Source organism: Anabrus simplex, chromosome 10, assembly GCF_040414725.1.
Source record: "Anabrus simplex isolate iqAnaSimp1 chromosome 10, ASM4041472v1, whole genome shotgun sequence".
In the NCBI taxonomy this organism is placed as follows: domain Eukaryota; kingdom Metazoa; phylum Arthropoda; class Insecta; order Orthoptera; family Tettigoniidae; genus Anabrus; species Anabrus simplex.
The window spans coordinates 4,541,300-4,563,142 of NC_090274.1; the positions used below are offsets into that span (position 1 = coordinate 4,541,300).

The window sequence follows — 21,843 nt, forward strand, 5'->3', positions numbered from 1 at the left end:
AAACCTCTAAACCCGCAGGAGAGCAGCCTACTTCTACCGCATCTTCAGCCCGAGAACAGACTATTAACCTTCGACAGCAGTTCAACTTCTATGACACAGCAACTCTTACTCCAGGATTTTGCAAGATTTCCCTCCAAATTGTACAAAATCATCTGAACGACTCAAGTTAGAATCCATCAGGGGGTAGCTGTCCGAAAATAATGAATACTGCAACTTTCTTTAAATTTCAATAAGAATTAATGTATATTAATTTCAATTATCTTCAAAAGATTAATGAGTAGGCTGAAACTCTGTGGTTTCCCCAGTATCAGGACAGCAATCCATAGTGGATTTTTTCTCTCAAAACAAAAGAGAACAAAACAATTCCACGAGGGACAGCAGCCTTGTGTGTGCAGAAAGAATCAGAAGCATACGATTGACACAAAGACATTTTCTAACAGTGGTATAGTTCTTTCCCAGCCAGAGTTTCAAAACCTCTGAATTCCTTATACCAGCTGGGCCTGTTGTGCAGTTAGGACATGCTATCTTCCCATTCCCAACCATCACGAGCTTGCTAATCAAACTATCTCCCTCATATTCTCTGCAACTTTCCATCCGATTTCCTGTAACATTACAGGTTTTATCTACATTTTACATGGGATTATTCAGTTATGTTGTACTCACCACTCTGTTCTAACACGCTTCATGGGGGGAGATATGTCGTGTGTTCTAGCAGGACTGTAGCGCTCTCTACCACTTCCTCCTCTGTACTCGCGATAATCCGTACGGGGACGATTACGACTCCCCCAAGAGTCCCTGAAACAAAAAACTATTTACTAATTCAAACAGGAAAAGTCTAGATTATTAAAACTTACAAGTATATATGAGAAATATGGAACAGAAAACAAACTTTAAATTGATACTCTGCAATTGACCTCGGTGCAAGAAGGGGACAGCTCCATTTTACAAAACTTCAGAAACAACAGAAAGCGTTTAAAAAATTTATTTAAGGATTTTATTTTTATATTTTGGATTAATCTAGACTTTGTCACTTAAAAACCAAATTCAATGCTATTTTGTAAAAATAAATTTTTCTTCATATAATATACGGCTTAAATATTCATGTATGTATTGGAGTTGTCCTGTTTTTTGCTCCAAATACATGTGTTTTTATTGGTTTTCATGGTAAAAAAAAAGGAGAGAATAGTGATAAAAACAATCATATATTTTGGAAATAGTACAGTAGGTTACATGTTTGCTTTATGACAAAAGCAATGTTGTATTTTGATAATAGTAAACTAAGATACTTTCTTCGTTATGTGACAGGATTTCTTTTTAGTCATAATCCCCATCTTCTACATCACTCGTGTTACTTTTTGCATCATCATCTTGAATCAGTTCCTTGTAAAACCACAAGCAATCTGGGGGAACATATTTTTCAACCAACTCCTTCACATCTTTGAACTTTCGCCGTTTTATTTTCAAAGGCCCATGGTAAAAGAACGTTGTTATATTCGGGTAGGGAGAAAGTAATGTTTGGTTTTTCTAGCAGGAAAGCGCCTTTTACTGAAGTCACTACAGCTGCCGAAGAACTGCGCAACATGATATCTTTGGTGTACTCCACATACCTGTACTTTGATATTGTGAACTTACTGCCTTTAGTAGGTTTCTTGGGAGTATTGTTTTTATTTACATTCTGAGGTTTAGTGTACGTTTCCCTTAAAATGGGTTGCAAAGTCTAAGAACATACTTTGTTTGGCGTGTACAACAAACTTTTTTGATGTCCTTTTTATCATGTCTTCGTAACTTTAAGAAGAAAAACATGTTCTCTTTTCAGTCTCTCCTTTTCAACGATGCCAAAAGAATGGTCGCAGGGAAAAAACTGTGTACTGGCTCTGGATATCTGTGAACAATCTTATCAAACTTTCTATATCGCTTCACCAGAGTGTCAAAGTACTGCAACAGAGCCATATTCTTTTTTGAGTTGAGCCCTTGTAAGAAAAGAGAAAGTTGTTTTATGCTGGGACTGATGTAATTTGTTATGAAATGGTTTATCATACTTATAACTTCATTCTGACCTTTCTTTCCGGTACTTTCATTGTACATATAGCAGTATGATTTTCCATTACTTGCACAATATATAGTGAAGTTATAACACCACAGATGTCTCATAGAACACATCTCCACCTGGTACTACCAGCAAAGGTAAATTCTGCTGAAAGTCAAAAGTTAGAACTTCAATCTTGTCATTGGTTTTGGATTTTTTGATTTTTGAGTTCATGTCTTTATGAAACTCCTTACTTTTTCTTTGATGAAGTTCTTTTCAAAGTTGTAATTGTCTTCGAAGATTCTGGGTTTTTTTATTTTTTATTATTACATTTGGTTCTCCAACTGATCACATTTCTGACCTGTGTTGGTTTTTGGTGTGCCAAAAGACAGTTTATAGTTGTGGTTAAAATGACAATTGTAAAAATCGTAGTTAACTGTTGGTTTGCTCCCTTCGCCGTTTTCTATTTTTGAAAAACCTCAGTCTCATTTTTGTAAATACAGCCTGTGCATTTTTTGAATACTCAAATCCGGTGATAGGTACCGTACGTTTACATTTTTGTTTTACTATAATGAGATACTTGAGCAGGGAAGCTTTGTATGTGCTCATCAATCTGATTAATAATGTTGTCAGGTATTTTGTTTGGTCTATTTCCATGTTTCCCACGCTCATCTATCAACGCGGGGATACCTTCCTGAAGATAGCCTACTAGCTTTTCCACTGTTTCCCTACTCCATAGAGGAAACAAAAAGCTTTTTTGCACACCTCTTGATCAAAAGTACCGTGTTTTACTTTGTAGTGAGCTGCGTAGGCTCGATTCTGGCCCTCGCCCGTCTTAGGCCCACGTCTTTGAACAGTCGATAAGCTGATGAGACCACTCAGATGGATATCCTGTTCTTCCTTACCTGCCATCAGGTTTTGATATTACAACGGTAAAACATTTGAACTTACAGTTGCAATCTGGTCCCGTGCTATGAGCCTCAACCACTGCACCTGTAGGATTGATGAGCTCTTCTCCACATGCCCTCTTCTTCAAAACATTGCGGTTCCATTTGGTAGAGTCTCTTCCGCTTTCATCCTTTTCCCTTTAGGATAGTAGAATTTACTTTGCCTTTACCTTTAGGCCTACTAAAACATTCATCCTCAGCTGACTAGAAACTCCACCTGTTGAATCGGTTTTATTCACATTACTAGGCCCAGGCCTACTGCAATCTTATGGAATATTAGTTGGAGCTGTAGTGTTCTTCCACACAAACAGAGAGAATATTTTTCTTCATGTATATCAATTAAAAAAAATATAAGAAACCAGTACAAAGTGGAGATGTCTCATTCTTGCACCAAGGTCTTCAAGTTAGCCCCATTGAACACACGTAAAAGACATGCCTGGTGGACCTCAGAATGTGACAAAATTCATGAAGAAAGACATTAGGCATAGTTAAAATTTCAAACACACAAAACAGAAGAAAGTACAACCAACCTCAAAAATATCAGGAAAAGGTTCACACAAATTATCAGCCAAACCAAGAGAAAAATCACAGAAAGAACTAATCAACTCAATAGAAGAAAATTACCACAAAACCAATTCCAGAGACTTTTGCAAAATGTTTGGAAGTACAAAAATTTGCCCCTCCCACATTAATGCTGAAAAGTGAGGATGGAAAAACAACACATAATGACAAGGAAAATGCCGAAATTATGGCAAAAGCATTCATTAAACTTTTGAATTGTGAAGAACCCCTGGAACTTTTAGCAATTAATACATACACGCCCATCAAAACTCTGCCTGAACTCATAAACCCTCCAACAATCCAAGAGGTGGAACAAGCACTCAAAGAGTTGAAAAATGAGGCATGCGGAGAAGACCAAGTTTTCGGAGAAATGTGGAAATATGCCAGTGGTACAGTTCGAACATCCTTACACATGGCCCTAACAAAAATCTGGATAACAGAAAAGTTCCCCGAACATTGGACCACAGCAATAATCCACCCACTCCACAAAAAAAAAAAAAAAAAAAAAAGATAAAAGCAATCCAGATAATTACAGACGTATCTCTCTTTTAGACTGCACATACAAGATTTTCTTCCCAATCCTATACAGGAGGATCAAAGAGCAACTAGAGGAAGAATTAGGTGAATACAAAGGAGGCTTCAGACCTTGGAGAAGTTGTGCAGAACAAATCACTTTAAAATTAGCCATAACATATTACAAGAAGCAAAACAAACCTCTTGCAATAACCTTTGTGGACTTTAAAAAAGCTTACGACTGTATCCATAGACCTTCAATGATAGAAATCTTAAGAAATTTCAGGCTCCATTCAAAATTAATCAGATTGATAGAACTCACCTTAACCAACACTAAATCAAAAGTCAAGTTCAGATGGGAATTCTCTGAGCCATTCATCATAAAAACAGGCTTAAGACAAGGAGATTGCTTGTCACCACTGCTGTTCAACTGTGCCTTCGAATATATAATGAGGGAATGGTAGAAGATTAACCCAAAGAACATCCGAAATGGAAGACCCAAAGACAACATAAGTTTAAATTGCCTAGGATTTGCCGATGAACTTGCTCTCTTGTCCAACAATATTCAGGAAACCAGACAACAAGTTAGGAGTATATCACTACAGGAAATAGCACAGAAAATTGGTCTTGGAATATCTTTTGAAAAGACAGTAATCATGTTTACTGATCCAACCACTCATAAGCAAAATTGCCATAGGAAACCAAGAAATCAAAATCGTAGATACATTTATATATCTGGGAGAAATCATAACATATAACCTCAATGGAAAGCCAGCATGGCATAACAGAAAAAATAAACTGACCAGAGCACAATATGTCACCAAGAATACCTACAACAAATAGGGCCTGTCAATAGCAACAAAATTAAAACACTACAAAATAGTCACTCAACCAGAAATATCATACGTAAGTGAAACCATCTTCAAAACAACCAACACTACACAAATAGACAACATACTCAAGATAGAGAGAACGTACATCAACAAATCATACCAAAAAGATTGACACTGGAGAGTAGCTTCTAATGAAACAGTCTACAAGGAAATAGAACCATTAATGAGCTCAATCAGGAAGAAAATCATTTCATTTTTTGGACATCTTATCAGGACACCAGAGAACAGGATCATCAGGAGAATAGAAAAATTATGGAATAGTAAGTGCAACATTAAGTGGATTACAGAAATCAAGGAAGATATATGAACTACAAATTACAGTGGGAGACCTAAGAAACACAACCGACAAAATCAGGAAATTCACAGACAAGCAAACCAGACTCAACAAACAGGAAGGGTAATTTCCGATGAAGAAAGAAGGATAAGGTCAGAGAGAGAGAGAGAGAGAGAAGAAGTACTGGGCTGACAGGAAACTGAAAAATTATTTGCATAAACTTGGCTAAAGTGGTCCAATGAAGGCCATAAAATGTAAATAATAAAAAATAACAGTGGTCTTACAAAGAAAAAATAAATCCAAGCACGCACGGATAGAGTGCAACAAAAGACATATGGCTCCAAAATTTTCAGCTGCAACCTTCACTGGAGGATACGGTATGAATTTAATTCTTAATAATAATGGCTTTGCGTCCAACTAGGCCCTAACTACTTTTATGGTATTTGGAAACACCCAGGTGGCGGAATTTTTTCCCACAGGATATCTTTTACGTGCCAGTGGTTCATGTTTGTGGGTTACTGTAGTCACGTCCTAGTTCGTGAACCATGGGCAACGGCTGAGTGGCCTAGTAAGTGGTCCTGAGATTCGGGCTACCAGTTGCTATGGAATAGGAGTGGGCATCTTGGACATATTCTGAGTCACGGCCCTCCTTGTGCTCAGGCGGCTAGGACTATACAATTCACCAGTGGTCCATAACCCGTTAGAGGAGAGATCCTCACTTGGACTATGTGCAAGTAGGGTAGCATCCTGCTTCATGAATTTACCGAGCTCAGAACATTTTAAGCTAGCCTCGGACCTATGGGAGTAATGGAGTCCCACTCCCATTTGACAGGTGAGGGACTCCTTGGAAACAACTTGGCAAATGAAATGGAATTTGATGGGGAGCTATCAATATTAATGGGGCTTATGGAAGAAAGAAGGTAGAACTGGCTGAGTCAGCAAAGAGGATGCATCGGGATGTGCCAGGAGTAAGTGATATTCGGGTAACGGGAGATAATGAGGAAGAGATAGGAGATAAAGTGTACTTCACAGGTGTTAGAAAGGGAAGGGGTAGGGCTCTTTATCAGGAATACCATTGCACGCAACATAGTTTCGGTTAGGCTCGTAAATGAGCGCATGACGTGGGTAGATTTGTCAGTTGGAGGAATTAGGACAAGAATTGTGTCTGTGTATTCACCATGTGAGAGTGCAAATGAGGATGAAGTTGACAAGTTTTATAAAGCATTGAGTGACATCTTGGCCAGGGTCAACAGCAAGGATAAAATAGTGCTAATGGGCGATTTCAATGCGAGAGGGTGATTGGTAAATATGGGGAAGATATGAAAGCTAATGGGAATGGGAAGCGTTTGCTAGAATTCTGTGCTAGTATGGGTTTAGCTGTTACGACAACATTCTTCAAGCATAAGGCTATTCACCGCTACACATGGGAGGCTAGGGGTACCAGATCCATAATAGACTATATCTTAACAGGCTTTGAATTCAGGAAATCTGTTAGGAATGTACAAGGTGAACTCATAATAGATCCCAGGGAATCACTGGAGAGGTGGAGGGAATATTTTGAACATCATCTCAATGTAAAAGGAAATCATCCTGGTGGTGTTGCAAACAGCCAACCTCATCGGGAGGAGGAAAATGATGTCGGCGAAATTACGCTTGAGGAAGTGGAAAGGCTGGTAAATAAACTCCACTGTCATAAGGCAGCAGGAATAGATGAAATTAGACCTGAAATGGTGAAGTATAGTGGGAAGGCAGGGATGAAATGGCTTCATAGAGTAGTAAGATTAGCGTGGAGTGTCGGCAAGGTATCTTCCGACTGGACAAAAGCAGTAATTGCACCTATCTATAAGCAAGGGAACAGGAAGGATTGCAACAACTATCGAGGTATCTCATTGATTAGTATACCAAGCAAAGTATTCACTGGCATCTTGGAAGGGAGGGTGCGATCAGTCGTCGAGAGGAAGTTGGATGTGGTTTCAGACCACAAAGAGGCTGTCAGGATCAGATTTTCAGTATGCGCCAGGTAATTGAAAAATGCTACGAGAGAAATAGGCAGTTGTGTTTATGTTTCGTAGATTTAGAGAAAGCATATGACAGGGTACCGAGGGGAAAGATGTTCGCCATACTGGGGGACTATGGAATTAAAGGGAGATTATTAAAATCAATCAAAATCATTTATGTTGATAATTGGGCTTCAGTGAGAATTGATGGTAGAATGAGTTCTTGGTTCAGGGTACTTACAGGGGTTAGACATGGCTGTAATCTTTCACCTTTGCTGTTCGTAGTTTATATGGATCATCTGCTGAAAGGTATAAAATGGCAGGGAGGGATTCAGTTAGGTGGAAATGTAATAAGCAGTCTGGCCTATGCTGACAACTTGGGTCTTAATGGCAGATTGTGCCGAAAGCCTGCAGTCTAATATCTTGGAACTTGAAAAAAGGTGCAATGAGTATGGTATGAAAATTAGCCTCTTGAAGACTAAATTGATGTCAGTAGGTAAGAAATTCAACAGAACTGAATGTCAGATTGGTGATACAAAGCTAGAACAGGTCGATAATTTCAAGTATTTAGGTTGTGTGTTCTCCCAGGATGGTAATATAATAAGTGAGATTGAATCAAGGTGTTGTAAAGCTAATGCAGTGATCTCCCAGTTGCGATCAACAGTATTCTGTAAGAAGGAAGTCAGCTTCTAAACAAAACTATCTTTACAAACAGGTGGGAAGAATGGCAGGATGGTACTCGGAATGAGGAGATAAAGTCTAAGTTAGGAATGAACTCGATGGATGAAGCTGTACGCATAAACCGGCTTTGATGTTGGGGTCATGTGAGGCGAATGGAGGAGGATAGGTTACCTAGGAGAATAATGGACTCTGCTATGGGGAGTGAGAGAAGTAGAGGGAGACCAAGACGACGATGGTTAGACTCGGTTTCTAACGATTTAAAGATAAGAGGTATAGAACTAAATGAGGCCACAACACTAGTTGCAAATCGAGGATTGTGGCGACGTTTAGTAAATTCTCAGAGGCTTGCAGACTGAACGCTGCAAGGCATAACAGTCTATAATGATAATGTATGTATGTAAATCTACCAACGCGAGGCTGGGTATTTGAGCACCTTCGAATATCATCGCACTGAGCCAGGATCGAACCTGCTAAGTTGGGGTTATAAGGCCAGCACCTCGACCGTCTTAGCCACTCAGCCCGGCGAATTTAATTCTTTATTCAGTATTACATCAAACTGCTAAGATGATGTGTTGGAAACCAGCAGAAAAGGCTGCCTTTCTCATCAAATTTATCAGAGACTAGCTTTAGCCTGCAACACGTGTGGAAATTAATGTTTCAACACACACTAATTTAAAAAAAATTGTGGTCAATTATACAAGCGATGACTAAACGTGCATCTCCGTCTTCGCTGCATAGTCCATATCACCTGCGTGTTCCATCTCACATTATAGATGATGATGCCGATGCTTGGTGTTTTAAGGGGCCTAACATCGAAGGTCATCGGCCCCACCTCTCACGTAATAATCCATGGTTCTGTCCCTTCTCCTCTTTTGCATAGCGGATTGAGACTTCACTTTACATGCTTCTAATTTACCCATGTCTCGCGTGTTCAACACACAACTCTCCGAGCTGTACGTCGTGATTGGCAGAACATTGTTTTGCTCTTAAAGGAACTGCCTTGTCCCAGACACCTGGTAGAAGAAGTTGGATCCTTTCAACACTACTTCCTTACTGGAGATAATGCTTCTAATATAGCTTAAATTCTTTCACACGTTCAATTCTCTCTCTCTCAAGTTACAAAGTGGAAGTTCTATTCATTTGCTTGCTCGCAGTTAACTTCTTGATGAAGATATCCACAAGAGTAATGTGCTCAGTTCTCTCATTGTTCAAAATCATTCTGACCTGCCATTTCCCACTGGTTTCACAACATAATTTGGATATAACGAATTACAAATTTTGGAACTTTTAGTTCATCTAGGTTTGCCCATATTTTACTTCTACCGGGCGAGTTAGCCGTGCGGTCAGGGGTGCGCGGCTGTGAACTTGCATCCGGGAGATAGTGGGTTTGAATCCCACTGTCGGCAACCCTGAAGATGGTTTTCCGTGGGTTCCCATTTTCACACCAGGCAAATGCTGGGGTTGTATGTTAAGGCCACAGCCACTTCCTTTCAACTCCGAGGCCTTTCCTATCCCATCGTCGCCATAAGACCTGTGTATGTTGGTGCGACGTAAAACTAGCAAAAGTTACTTCTAGGCAGGTTGTAGTAAGCTTTTTCCAAGTCTAAACACACAACAATTAAGACTTCCCCTCTTTCCCAGTACTTTCCTACTATCTGTCTAATAGCAAAGATAAAATCTATTATCTCCCTCCTGCATCTGTTCTTCACTTACGTGTTTTGTTATTGTTCTTACTCTCTTCTCCTCCTCCTACTTCTGTTCACCCCTTTCGTCCAATCATCTGGTATTTTATTCTCTTTCCATACTGCTCCTAGTGTTCAGTGTAGCCACTGCTTATCATATATTCCTGCTGCTTTTATCATATCTGCTGACAATCCATTTGTTCCTGGTGGCTTTTCTTCCCCATCAGTTCAGAACACTTTGTTCCTTTTTTGTCACGTTCAATAAACTTGCAGATCTCACGTTGTTCCTCCTCCTCCTCACTCAGCAACTTGTCAAAGTAAGTGTTCATGTTCCTTTTTATCCCTTCTGAATTCCATCTCCTGTTTCAATTGCATTTATATTCTCTCCGTCATATCATGTACTCTTCAATTCTCCACATAATATTTTGTGAAGTTCTTCCAGTTTTGTTGTAAATGTCTCTCAACTCTTGACCTTTTATTCTTCCCTTGCAATTAATTCTCCTTACCAATAGTTAACTATCTCTATTCTTGTTCAAGGTTTGCTATTTTCTGAACATCCTGTGGAATGATACCTGGGATTTGCTTGTGCTTTGCTATGCTACATTCCAATAAGACAAGCAAGTACCCAACATAACAGGTGTAGTTAGCAAGGAATGAATGCCATTCTAAAGCCCGGAAAAAGTGGAGATAGTCCTGAAGATTACAGGCCAATAGCACTCTTAAGTATTTGCTACAAGTTAATGGAGAGAATGATTTACAACAGAATCTCAACCACAGCCTTCCAACACATACCAACTGAACAAGCAGGATTCCGACCTAACCGAAGCTGCTGTGACCAGGTCTTGGCACTCACCAGCCACATTGAGAACGGATTTCAAGACAAGAAGAAGACCATCGCTGTTTCTGTTGACTTGACATCAGCTTATGACACAGTATGGCGACAAGGGATGATTTTGAAATTCTTGAAGATCATTCCCTGTAAGAATCATGCAACACTGCTGAACAACATGCTATGCAATAGACCGTTCGAAATACATTTAAATGGCAATAAGAGTAAGCCCTATATACTAAACGATGGTTTACCCCAAGGATCAGTTCTTGCTCCTCTACTGTTCAGCATCTATACTGCAGATCTTCCAGAAACTACTTCCAGGAAATTCATATATGCAGATGACATAGCTCTGGCTGCCCAATCGAGTGACTTCAAAACAGCAGAAACTATACTCACAAAGGATCTCCATAACCTGAACAAATATTTCAGTACATGGCGACTCAAACTTAACTTGAAGAAAACTGAAGTAAGCTGCTTCCACCTAGACAATCAAAAAGCCAACTATGTACCTCAAGTCGAATTCAAAGACCAAAAACTTAAGTATAACCCATATTCAAAGTATCTGGGCGTCACAATGGATCTGACACTTTCATACAAGCAACACCTCTCTAACACTGCAGCCAAGATAAAAACAAGGAACAACATATTACACAAGCTCAGTGGAACAGGATGGGGAGCAAACGCGACGGTACTACGGACATCAGCTCTTGCCTTGATCTATCCAGTTGCAGAATACTGCTGCCCTGTGTGGCTTAACAGTGTATATACTTCAAAAGTTGATACACAACTGAATGATACCATGAGGACTATATCAGGCACCATCAAATCGACACCCCTAAAATGGTTATCCGTTTTATCCAACATCCATCCCCCTCACATACGAAGAGAACTGGCTCTTGTAAGAGAATGGCAGAAATGTCGCAGTAATCCTCAACTGCCCTTACATCAAGACTGCAACCCTCAGAAACCGAAGAGATTTAAGTCCAGAAACCCATCATGGAAGTTAGGCGAGAAGCTCCTGGAAACACATTTTGATGCTGATGAGATCTGGCATGATGAATGGACCTCCTCAAATCCTGACCACCTGGGTTTAATCCACCATCCTTGTAGAGCTCCTCCTGGTTTCAATTTACCGAGAAGGGAATGGACATCTCTAAACAGAATCAGGACAAACCATGGAAGGTGTAAATTCTGGCTTCACAAGTGGGGAAAATCTGAAGACCCATTCTGCGACTGTGATAATGTGCCTCAGACCATCCAGCACGTTGTTATGGACTGCCCAAAAAGAAGATTCAATGGATCTGTTCAAGAATTACATAGTGCCTCTACAGAAGCAGTGGACTGGCTGAAAAGTCTGGACGTTAAGTTTTGAATGCTGGCCTGTAAATTACATACTTATTTAAGAAATATGTATTTAATAATAATAATAATAATAATATTTGTTTTACGTCCCACTAACTACTTTTTAAGGTCTTCGGAGATGCCGAGGTGCCGGAATTTAGTCCCGCAGGAGTTCTTTTACGTGCCAGTAAATCTACCAACACGGGGCTGTCGTATTTGAGCACCTTCAAATACCACCAGACTGAGCCAGGATCGAACCTGCCAAGTTGGGGTTAGAAGGCCAGCACCTTAACCGTCTGAGCCACTCAGCCCGGCAAAATATGTATTTATAATGTATCCTTGTTTTGCCATACGAAATAATAATAATAATGAACAGTAGAGCTGGGCGTGGTACCTGTGGCCCACGAGAGAAATCGCAGACTTTCCTCCCTTCTCTCACTGTATTTTCAAGGTTCAAAATGGTATTTCTCAGCACCTACTCAAAGGATGGAGAAAAAGCAGAACGCAGGGAAATTCTGGACGTGTCCACCCTAACAATGGGAACTTTCATGAAAACTGGGATAGTCGTTGCGGCATTAATTTGATCCGAACTGAATGACAAACGAACTAAAGTTGCTGATATCATCTCCACCCCTAAATTGCAACAATAAGATGTACGGGCAGATACTACATTCTTTACATTACGATATCATTTATGAAGGTAATCCTATTTCCAAAGCATCGTTAAATAAACTAAACATCAGATGCTGATCTGTAGACATTGTTCCTACGAGCCTTCAGTGAGAAAAATGTAAAAAATGTAATACCAGTAAAATAAAAGTAAACTCGTGTCCTCTTCCCGAGGTGGTGCAGCTCTTCCAAACACACCCTCATTGGAGGTGAGCTGCTTGTACCATTTTAACCATAAACCAACCCTCCTGCCATTCTTAAATTTCTGGCAGTACCAGGATTTGAGCCCAGTCCACCGCAGACAGCAGCTAATAGTGCTGTTACACTACGGAGGCAGAACATAAATACCAGTAATTATTGTTTATTTATGTCTTCAAGTGAGATGTTTCAATTAAAACCAAGGGAATGAATTTGTGTCATGGAAGTAAAGTAAAAATGAAAGACTTTTTTGTTAATTGTTATATCTGAAGGGAGATCACTGTTGTAGCACTGCAACTCCACCTGAAACCCTCTGTACATTCATGCAAGACAATAGCCTTGTAATCTGCACAGGGAAGAGTTCTGCCATGAATCAATAGAAATGAAGATCACAGGTCTGTTTGACCACTCTCAAAGGGGAGGTTTGCACTAAGCCAGCACTGAATCGCATTAGGTCCGTGCTTCGTCTGTCCCTGAGCACGACTTGGTGGCAACACCGAGGTGTGTGCTGGAAGGAACCAGGCCTGTACTGCCAGTGTTGTCAGTTCTCGTACTGCACTGCATTGAGTTATGGCTGTTACGCTACGTTGGCAGCAGCGCATTCACGGTCTTCTCTCCGTCACAACAGCTGATGGAACTACCGTTCATATAACTCGCTTCCAAGTGTCTTAATTCATTACAGTAATCGAAGATCAGGAATAGAACAGATTAACACCATGTCTTGAATATGAAGGCTCAGAAACATGAGGTATAAAAGGTTGACTTCCATTACGCAAGTGTGCGTTAACTGATCGCTAATGGCATTTAAGCCCTGGTTTGTGCAAGACAGCAGAACAAGAGCAACAAAGGTTATACATGCGTCGCAAACATGATCCCAGAAAAATATGAACGGCTGGAACAAAATTAAATTACCACTACATCATGTATAAATGATAGCCAATTGATTACAATCCAGTATAGATCAATGTGGTTGAAAGTTTCACAACACAAAAAATGTATTTTGATAAAACTTCATTCACAATCATTTAAAACCAGATTCAATCTAAACAGATTTTACACATAAACTCCTTGCAAATATTCATAGTTCCTGTCTACAAGGCAATCTCAATATTTTTATTTTTTGGTAATATAAATCATACCACTAAAGTTTACAAAATGCGATGCTATACCTCTCAATCCACTCTTCTCTCCGCCTGTCTTCTCCTCCGCCACCACGCCGACCTTCACCTCGGGGATAAGATTCTGTCCTTTCACCACGGAACTTGTCTCGACGTTTTCGGTCGTACTCGTCCTCACTATCACCCATCGTACAAGCGAGTCTTGAAACAAAAATTAACAATACGGTAGGCCTATTTTATAAAAAAATAACTTGCCATAAATCAAAACACATTATCTGTTACGAGTTTTGTTAGAATTATATGAGCTTAATTATGTTTCCCAACTGAGAAGAGTAAAGGCTCCCAGCCAATCCTAGAAGAATAAAAGTATCAGCGTTTCAATTATCACAAATGCTATGAAAGATGACATACAAATTCACAAAACTAGCCACATCAAGGTTAGAAGATACGAGGGTAATCCCAAAAATAAGGTCTCCTATTTTTTTTATAAATACAGAACTCTTCGTGTGGCTGTTGGTCACAATATTGTGAAGAGTGTTTCCTGTGCTCGCATATAAACATGCGCACGCTGTACTGAGGCACTCAGTCTTGGCTTGGCAGTCATTGAGAATGGAGCTCCCGTTGGATGTTACCACCAAGTGCGAAGTGCGCACGGTTATTCGGTTTTTTTAACACAAAAGGTACTGAACCGATTGAAATCCCATCGCCAACCGACAGAAGTGTATGGCGAGCCGTGCATAGATTTCAAAAATGCTCGTAAGTGGTGTAGAGAGTTTGCAGCCGGTCAGACTGAAATTCACGATGAACAAAGGAGCTGGAGACCGCCAATTTCTGTCGCGTGAAGATCGGCAGATCACCCTGGATGATCTCTGCGCTATGGTTCCTATGGTTTCCCGAAGCACCGCTCACGGAATTTTAAAGGAAAGTTGAAAAACCGCAAGGTGTGCGCAAGATGGGTGGCATACATGCAGACTGAAGACCACATTCGGCAAAGAGATGATTCTTCCCGTACATTTCTTCAACGCTTTGCAGACGAACAGGACAACTTTTTGGACTCAGTTGTCATGGGTGACAAAACCTGGGCGTTCCACTTTACACCTGAGACCAAGCAACAATCACGCCAATGGCAGCATCCCTCTTCGCCAAAGCCGCAGAAATTCAAGCAAACACAGTCTGCCGGTAATGTCATGACAACTGTGTTTTGGGATCAAAAAGGGGTATTGTTGATCGACTTTATGCCCGCTGGGACCACAATTAACGCTGACAGGTACTGTGAGACACTGAAAAAACTCAGACGAGCAATTCAGAACCGGAGAAGAGGAATGTTGAGCAAGGGCATAAACATACTCCATGACAACGCTCACCTGCATGTCGCCAGGGAAACCGTTCTCTCCTGCAACAGTTTCAGTGGAACATCATCACCCAGCCACCCTATAATCCCGACTTGGTGCCTAGTGACTATCACTTGTTCCCTAAGTTGAAAGAACATTTGGCTGGAAAGCAATTCAACACCAACGACGAGGTGAAAGATGAGGTTCACAACTTCCTGAGGAGCATGGTAGCGAGCTGATATGACATGGGCGTACAAAAACTGTCACAGCGTCGACAAAAATGCATCCGCTGAAATGGTGATTATGTATTATCCGCGCACTTTTTAGTGATAGATTTTTGTACTCGTTGGAGAAGTAAGAAGGGTTCCGTTAATACTGCCAACTGAATGGAAATGAAATCTGAATTGAATCGATAATATGATCGATCGATATGAATTTTATAAACCTTTATTATTTGAAGCAAACAACTGTGTCACACACACAATATGTAATACTATATAACATTTCCCGTTGCGAAAAGTGTTCCTAGCATGAATTCTATAGTTTAGCTTTGCTGTGTAAACAACAACAGTACGAGTACTTAAAGTGTACGCCAGATGGTGCACAGCGATGATAAGCGATTCTTAGTTTGTGTTTCAAAGGTTGCCAATACGAATCTCGAAGATAACCAAAGTCGACCGCTTCAGCACTAGGGTGTAAATCTATCACTAAAAAGTGCGCAGATAATAGAAAAATAGCTAAATGTTCAAGCTATAAAATGATGTAAACCAGTGTAGAAATAAACAGGTCTATGTATTTATAAATAAAAAATAGGAGACATTTTTTGGGATTACCTTCATAACAGGTAATGACCGGGGAAGGGCAGGCTGGAAATATGGAGGTAGATGAGTGCAATATAGGTGTGACATCAAACCTGGTCGTTGAATTTAGGATTTTTTCAACAGCATATCCCTTAGCAGGGCTTCTCATTTAACCGCTTAGAGTCTGAATATTTTTAGAACAGCTGAGTCTGCTGGGGCTGAATATTTTTTGTGATCTTTGTTGATTAACTGATGACAATACATTTAGCTCACAAAACAAATATCACAATGAATTCCCTGTTGCATTAGGATTTGTATGTGCCGAAATATTAAAACAGACCAACTTTTACAGTCTTTCCCCACCTAAGTACCCAGTTAAAGAATTTTTTTTTTTTTTTCAGTTGTATGCATCAAACCAGTGTTAGATGTAATGGAACCTTGCACTTTCTTACAATGATACACAGCTTCTGATCTGCACTTTGACAGCACAAACTTTACAGTTTCCGGATGGCTTAGCTTTAGAAATTGCCAGTTTTTTCCTCCCACTTCAATGAAATGTGCCCAGAATTTTGCTTGCAAACACAATACATACTCAGCTGATGGTCTTTGAACGAGCTGAGCTGGGAGGTGAATGGATTTCAGCAAAATTTGTTCGGAACTGCACAAAATGAAGATTTGTTGTACAATACAATATTAAACTGTTTCTTTCTTTCTGGTATCCCATATCTGCTTATACAACACAGGCTCTGATCCTGTTTGTCCACCCCTCCCGAGTGTTTATTATACTTTCCAACAAGTTTTAATTTCAGGACTGACTTTGTAATGTCTTCATACTCTGGTTTCTCATCTGATGTTTATTATTATTAGAAAAGCGCACGAATGTGCATTACAAAGATCATTGACCGTTTTAGTCTTTGCTATAGTCGCATAGAGATTTGTTGTTGTTGTTTTTACATCTTGTGATGTGATACATGTCACAGAACTGATCACACAGAGAACATTCACATTTTTCATTTGGGTCGTGATAAGACATATTTTTACATATTTTATGGTGGTACCCGTGTACTGCTAGTTTTATTATCACATGTCTTAGCTTCTGGTTGGCGTTCGTCCAATTTCGATCCAACATGGCATCTGTGCTGTAGAACTCTAGCGGAATTTCTTCTCTCATCTTCCGCCTCTCCGCTAGGTGTGCTTCTACATTCAATGTGGATGGCAGTGGTAGTTTTATCCTCAGTTCTTCAATAAGAAAGGGTTCCCGTGCTAGTTCGTATGTTAGGCGGGAACGCGTGTATTTTGAGATGCCCATTATGGTCTTTAGGAATTTTGCCTTAACTCCTTCTATGGTGGCCAGGTCTCTCTTTGTTAGTCTTTCCCATATCAAGTGGATTCCATAGGTGAGTATTGGTAGAATCGTTGTGTCAAATAGGCGCATAGCTGTTTTTAAGGATAACTGCTGTAGATTGTTGATGTCGTACATGGTTTTCATGGCTGCAACTGCTTTGTCTTTTATGTGTAGTCTGAACGTCCCAGTAGTCTGTAAGGTTATTCCCAGGTATTTGAATGAGTTTACTATTTCCACTTTGCCGTCTTCGTATTCTATGTTGTCGTTTGCTGCGTTTCGTCCGCCTTTCCGAAAGACCATCTGTTGAGTTTTTTCCAGTTTATTTTCAGGCTGTTATTTCCTGCCCATTCAGCCAGCGCTGAGAAAGCGTGTTGGAGCTCTTCCTTCTTTGTTGACCCTAGGACCATGTCGTCTGCATATATGTAGATCACTGCATCCTTTGCTCTTTCTCTGATAGCTTTTGTTACGTCCGCGGTGGCAATATTGAATAGTATGGGGCTGAGTGGATCACCTTGCAGCACTCCATTAGTTTGGGTGATTTCCTTTGTTTTATGGGTCGCATCATCTATGGTGATCTGGTTGTATGCCAGAATATTTCTTATTAGAGCTGTAAGGGGAGTATTTCCAGCTATAGTTTGGAGTTTTGACATTAGTATATTCCTGTCTATTATGTCGAAGGCTTTTGTATAGTCTATGAAGACTGCATAAAATTTTCCTTTGTGAAGCCGTTGTGCTTCTTCTATGTCACTGAGTAGGTTTAGAGAATCGTATACCCATTTCAAACACAAGAGACCATTGCACGAAGAGAAAGAAAACTTTCTGATTAGCTTTAGTTGTTTAGGCACGTCTTTCTTATTTTGTCTTACAGTTCCTACTGCACAGCATCCCCTTTTCAATAGTTCCTGAAACAAGTGGGCAGAAGTCATGGCTGTCCTCTACAACTTTAAGATCCTACTGTGCCTCAAATCCAAGAACTACTGCACAACGGTTTGTCCAGTGGCACTCCATGACCCCAAGTGCGGGCCTGAGACAGAGACACGAGCAGATTCTTCACACAATGGAGATACAAATGCTGAGGTGGTCTATGGCAGTTGCTTGACCATGTCATACGGAACATCTTCAGAATCACTTCCAATTCGCGGGGAAACAAGGCTGCAGTGGTATGAAAATGAGAATATAGGAGATGCAGAAACAGTTACAAAGTGGACAATTGCTCACTCTCATCCCAAAGGAAGTGATGAATGGACTGTTTACGTGAAGAAAGGAGAGCCATAGGAGTAGGAGTTTCAGTACTGCAGACAGGAGAAAACAGGAGGCAAGATGCAGAAAGGACAGAGTTGCTAACAGAGCTACAAGCTAAGAAGAAAGAAATATGACCATAATCTTCGACATATAGAAACTCGTTTCTCAGTTCACAGATTCCACTTTCGAATGCGTAAAACCAAAGCCTTCCACGAACCAGCCTTAGAGTATATCTGTGAACTATGTGGACAGAAATGTGAAAGATATCACACTGAGTGGTGTAATAGGAGACAGCGGTCTCTTAAGGACTTACATAGTGAATAATCTTTCATGTTCACTACAACTGATTTTTTATTAATGGCTATTAGGTGCAATAAATCTATTATTATAAACCCTGCATTTTGGATTTTAATTCAATATTCCAAATGGCTCTGATTTTGTTCACTTGTTCCAATTCCAAAATATATAGGTGGTTACAATAATAAGAGTTAACTGTTTACCTAATACACCACTGTTCCTCTGGAATACCATGTACTGGCCTTTTCTTTCTTTTGTTCATTCATTCATCTCTGACTGACTTTCAAAGTTGCTTTTTCGAGTCAAATAATGTTGTTGTTTTTTTTTATTTTTTTTTATTTTATTTTTTTGTGTGGTTAGCGATGTGGCTTAACTACTGGCTATTTGGACAGCCAAAGTTTGAGTCTTGGGTTGGAATTTTGAGTTAAAAATCACGTCTGTAAACATGTGACATTGTGATGATGCTGTACGATCCTTAACAAGATTTGTCATCACTGTTCATCATTATCAGTCTGTCAGTCTCCACAGCCCAGTGCTTCCAGACTCTCACAATGTGGCATTACGTAGTATCACAATACGAAACTCCACGTTCATGCAGGTTGATCATTCATACTCTTGTCTGTTTATACCTCACCATTTTAGCATGAGGCATAGTAACTTAACTCTCTGACAATTGCTTAGTCTCTTTACTCTGATACACTAACTGAAAGGTCCCTCAGTGGCACTCAACATCTAATATGACAGTCCACAGCGCATTGTTGGACTCAGAAATGTCAAGTCACTCTGCTATTCCTATCAATTGCTTGTTATACTGTGCTTTGCCTATATTTTAACTTTCACATGCGTTTCAACCTTCATAAACATGCATGTATAGTGTGAAAATTGTCCAGTACTTGGGTCAGCATTATGAATCCTCCTTACCATTAATATTGGTTTATTACACTGAAATAGCTACTTCTTTAAATAGAGCTCCTTAGTTTTCATGAGTCCTGTTGTAGGTCCTCAAACCAGCTTAAATTAAGAGGAACTGCCAGGGATTAAATTATGGACTCTGCCAAGTAGCAGATTGGTATGCTAACCATTAGACTGAGAACATATTTAGTTGAGATGACCTTGAAGACATTCCTAATTCACAATTCATGTGATCAAACACAACATTGAATCATCTACATCCTCGCATGTTTCTCGTCAATTTTGGGCTCTGTCTTTCTGCATCTTGCCTTCCATTTTCTCCAGTCTGCAGTATCAGTGTAGCAATCTCGTACGACTCTCATGTCTTCACGTAAACAGTCCATCACTTCCTTTGGGATGACAGCAAGTGCCCACTTTGGAACTGTTTCTCCCCTCCTGTATTCTCATATTCATACCACTGCAGCCTTATTTTGATTAATTTCCCCCAATGGAAGTAATTCTGAAGATGTTCTGTGTGGTTTAGTAGTCCCATGTGTGGTCCCATAAACCACCTCAGAATTTGTATCTCCAGTGCGTGAAGAATCTGCTCACATCTCTTTGTCTCAGGCCAGCACTTGGGCCTCAGAGTGCCACTAGTCAAACCACTGTGCAGTACATCTTGGACTTCATGCACAGTGGGATCTAAATGTCACAGAGGACCTTTCATTAATCGTCTATCACCTTCAGCAACTGATACCATACTCGCAGTATTGAGACGATAGCAAACCATAAATTCTATAGTCCTATACCAACATAAAGTAGCCTGTAATTCCTAAAGATTAACCAGCAGCTCTAAACAACTTCCTGCATTAGAAACTTCACAGAAAGAGGCATACATAAAATAATCAAAGCAAAAATCAACTAAAATTACACGTCAAATTACTATAAAATTAACATAACGTACTTCACATATATGAGAAGAGTGGCGAAAGTTGGTTATCTAGGTTATAATAATATTTAGTAATTATGGTCAGAACCTACGATTTTATATTTCATTAAGCTACGCAAAACAAAATCATCTTAACGTATAACTTTTCTAAAGAGACTAATCACCGAAATGTACAGAAATTAACACCCAACAGTCAGATGAGGTCACAAATGTGAAACGCCGCGAAAAAGAAAGCAATAGTATTTGTCACCGCAAAGCACATTACTGAATAAGAGATACAACTTCAGATGCCTAAAACTAAAAATGAGATGAGAGTCAACTTCCTTTCATAGCAGACTCTAAATACACATACCACAATGCAAAATACTCTTCACCAAACAACTGTCGTTGAAAGCGTTCTTTCCACCATAACTAACCCACAATTCCGGCTATACGTCGTCCACCATTACTATCCCACAATTCCATGGTGGACTGATGAAAAGCACGTTCACATTTACGAAGTGAATTAGTTCTGACGGGTACTAAAAATGTTCCAGTATTACCAGTCACTTATATTTGCAACAGAACATCACAATGAGCAAAAAATACGTTATTTTCGAGTCCATCTGTCAAATATTTCACAACAGTATCAACCAACGATCATGCCCCAACCAAAGCATACTTAGTAAAGATCGGCAAAGATATTTCAACGCTGCTCTGTAATATGGTCAATTGGTCTACGGTTCATTTCTTCCAATGAGTGCTACCAATGCATTCAAAAGGGGCAGTAAAATGAAAACCTGAAGTTCATGACTATTTTCTTATAGAGTTAAAGAGACAAACACGCGCTTAGTATAAACTCGAAGGGTCTTTCAGAAGCTGCATTTGCCGTCACGCAGTAAGATATTCAATAATTAGTTTGACTCCTCACCGAAAGATTTATTCATATTTTGACCAGAATTTAATTGAAAATAAGTGTATCTACTTTCATTTAGACATTATCTTAGTTTTTTTTTGCGGGCTTTCCTATTTTTCTTTATATTTGCTGTCAGCTGGTTTACTAGATCAGGCCCTGTTCATTTCTATGAACTTCTAAGTGAAATCCCTCTAACATTTCTTAACATTTTATTTTTAACTTAACTCCTTTTCTGTACATTTTATACACCGGTACTATCACTGTCAAATGTTAGTTTAAGGACTTAACTTTTTTTTTTTTTTTTATCTAGCCACTGCTCTTATTGATGTAAATGCCATAATGCAATTGCCTCATGTCTTCC

General features: G+C 39.7%; 1 protein-coding gene across 6 annotated transcripts in view; it reads right to left on the reverse strand.

Annotated features, from left to right (window-relative positions):
- The window catches only part of Ars2 (arsenic resistance protein 2), a 223,893-nt gene extending 202,647 nt beyond the window's left edge, over positions 1 to 21,246 (reverse strand). For all 6 annotated transcript variants that reach the window (XM_067155112.2, XM_067155113.2, XM_067155109.2 and 3 more), the window contains exons 1-3: positions 20,940 to 21,246; positions 13,784 to 13,933; positions 664 to 795 (exon numbers count right to left, since the gene is read on the reverse strand). In XM_067155112.2, coding sequence (XP_067011213.1) covers positions 664 to 795; positions 13,784 to 13,920 — 269 coding nt within the window. In that variant the 5' untranslated portion in view covers positions 13,921 to 13,933; positions 20,940 to 21,246. The remainder of the gene's footprint in view (positions 1 to 663; positions 796 to 13,783; positions 13,934 to 20,939) is intronic.
- Between the last annotated feature and the right edge of the window lie 597 nt (positions 21,247 to 21,843).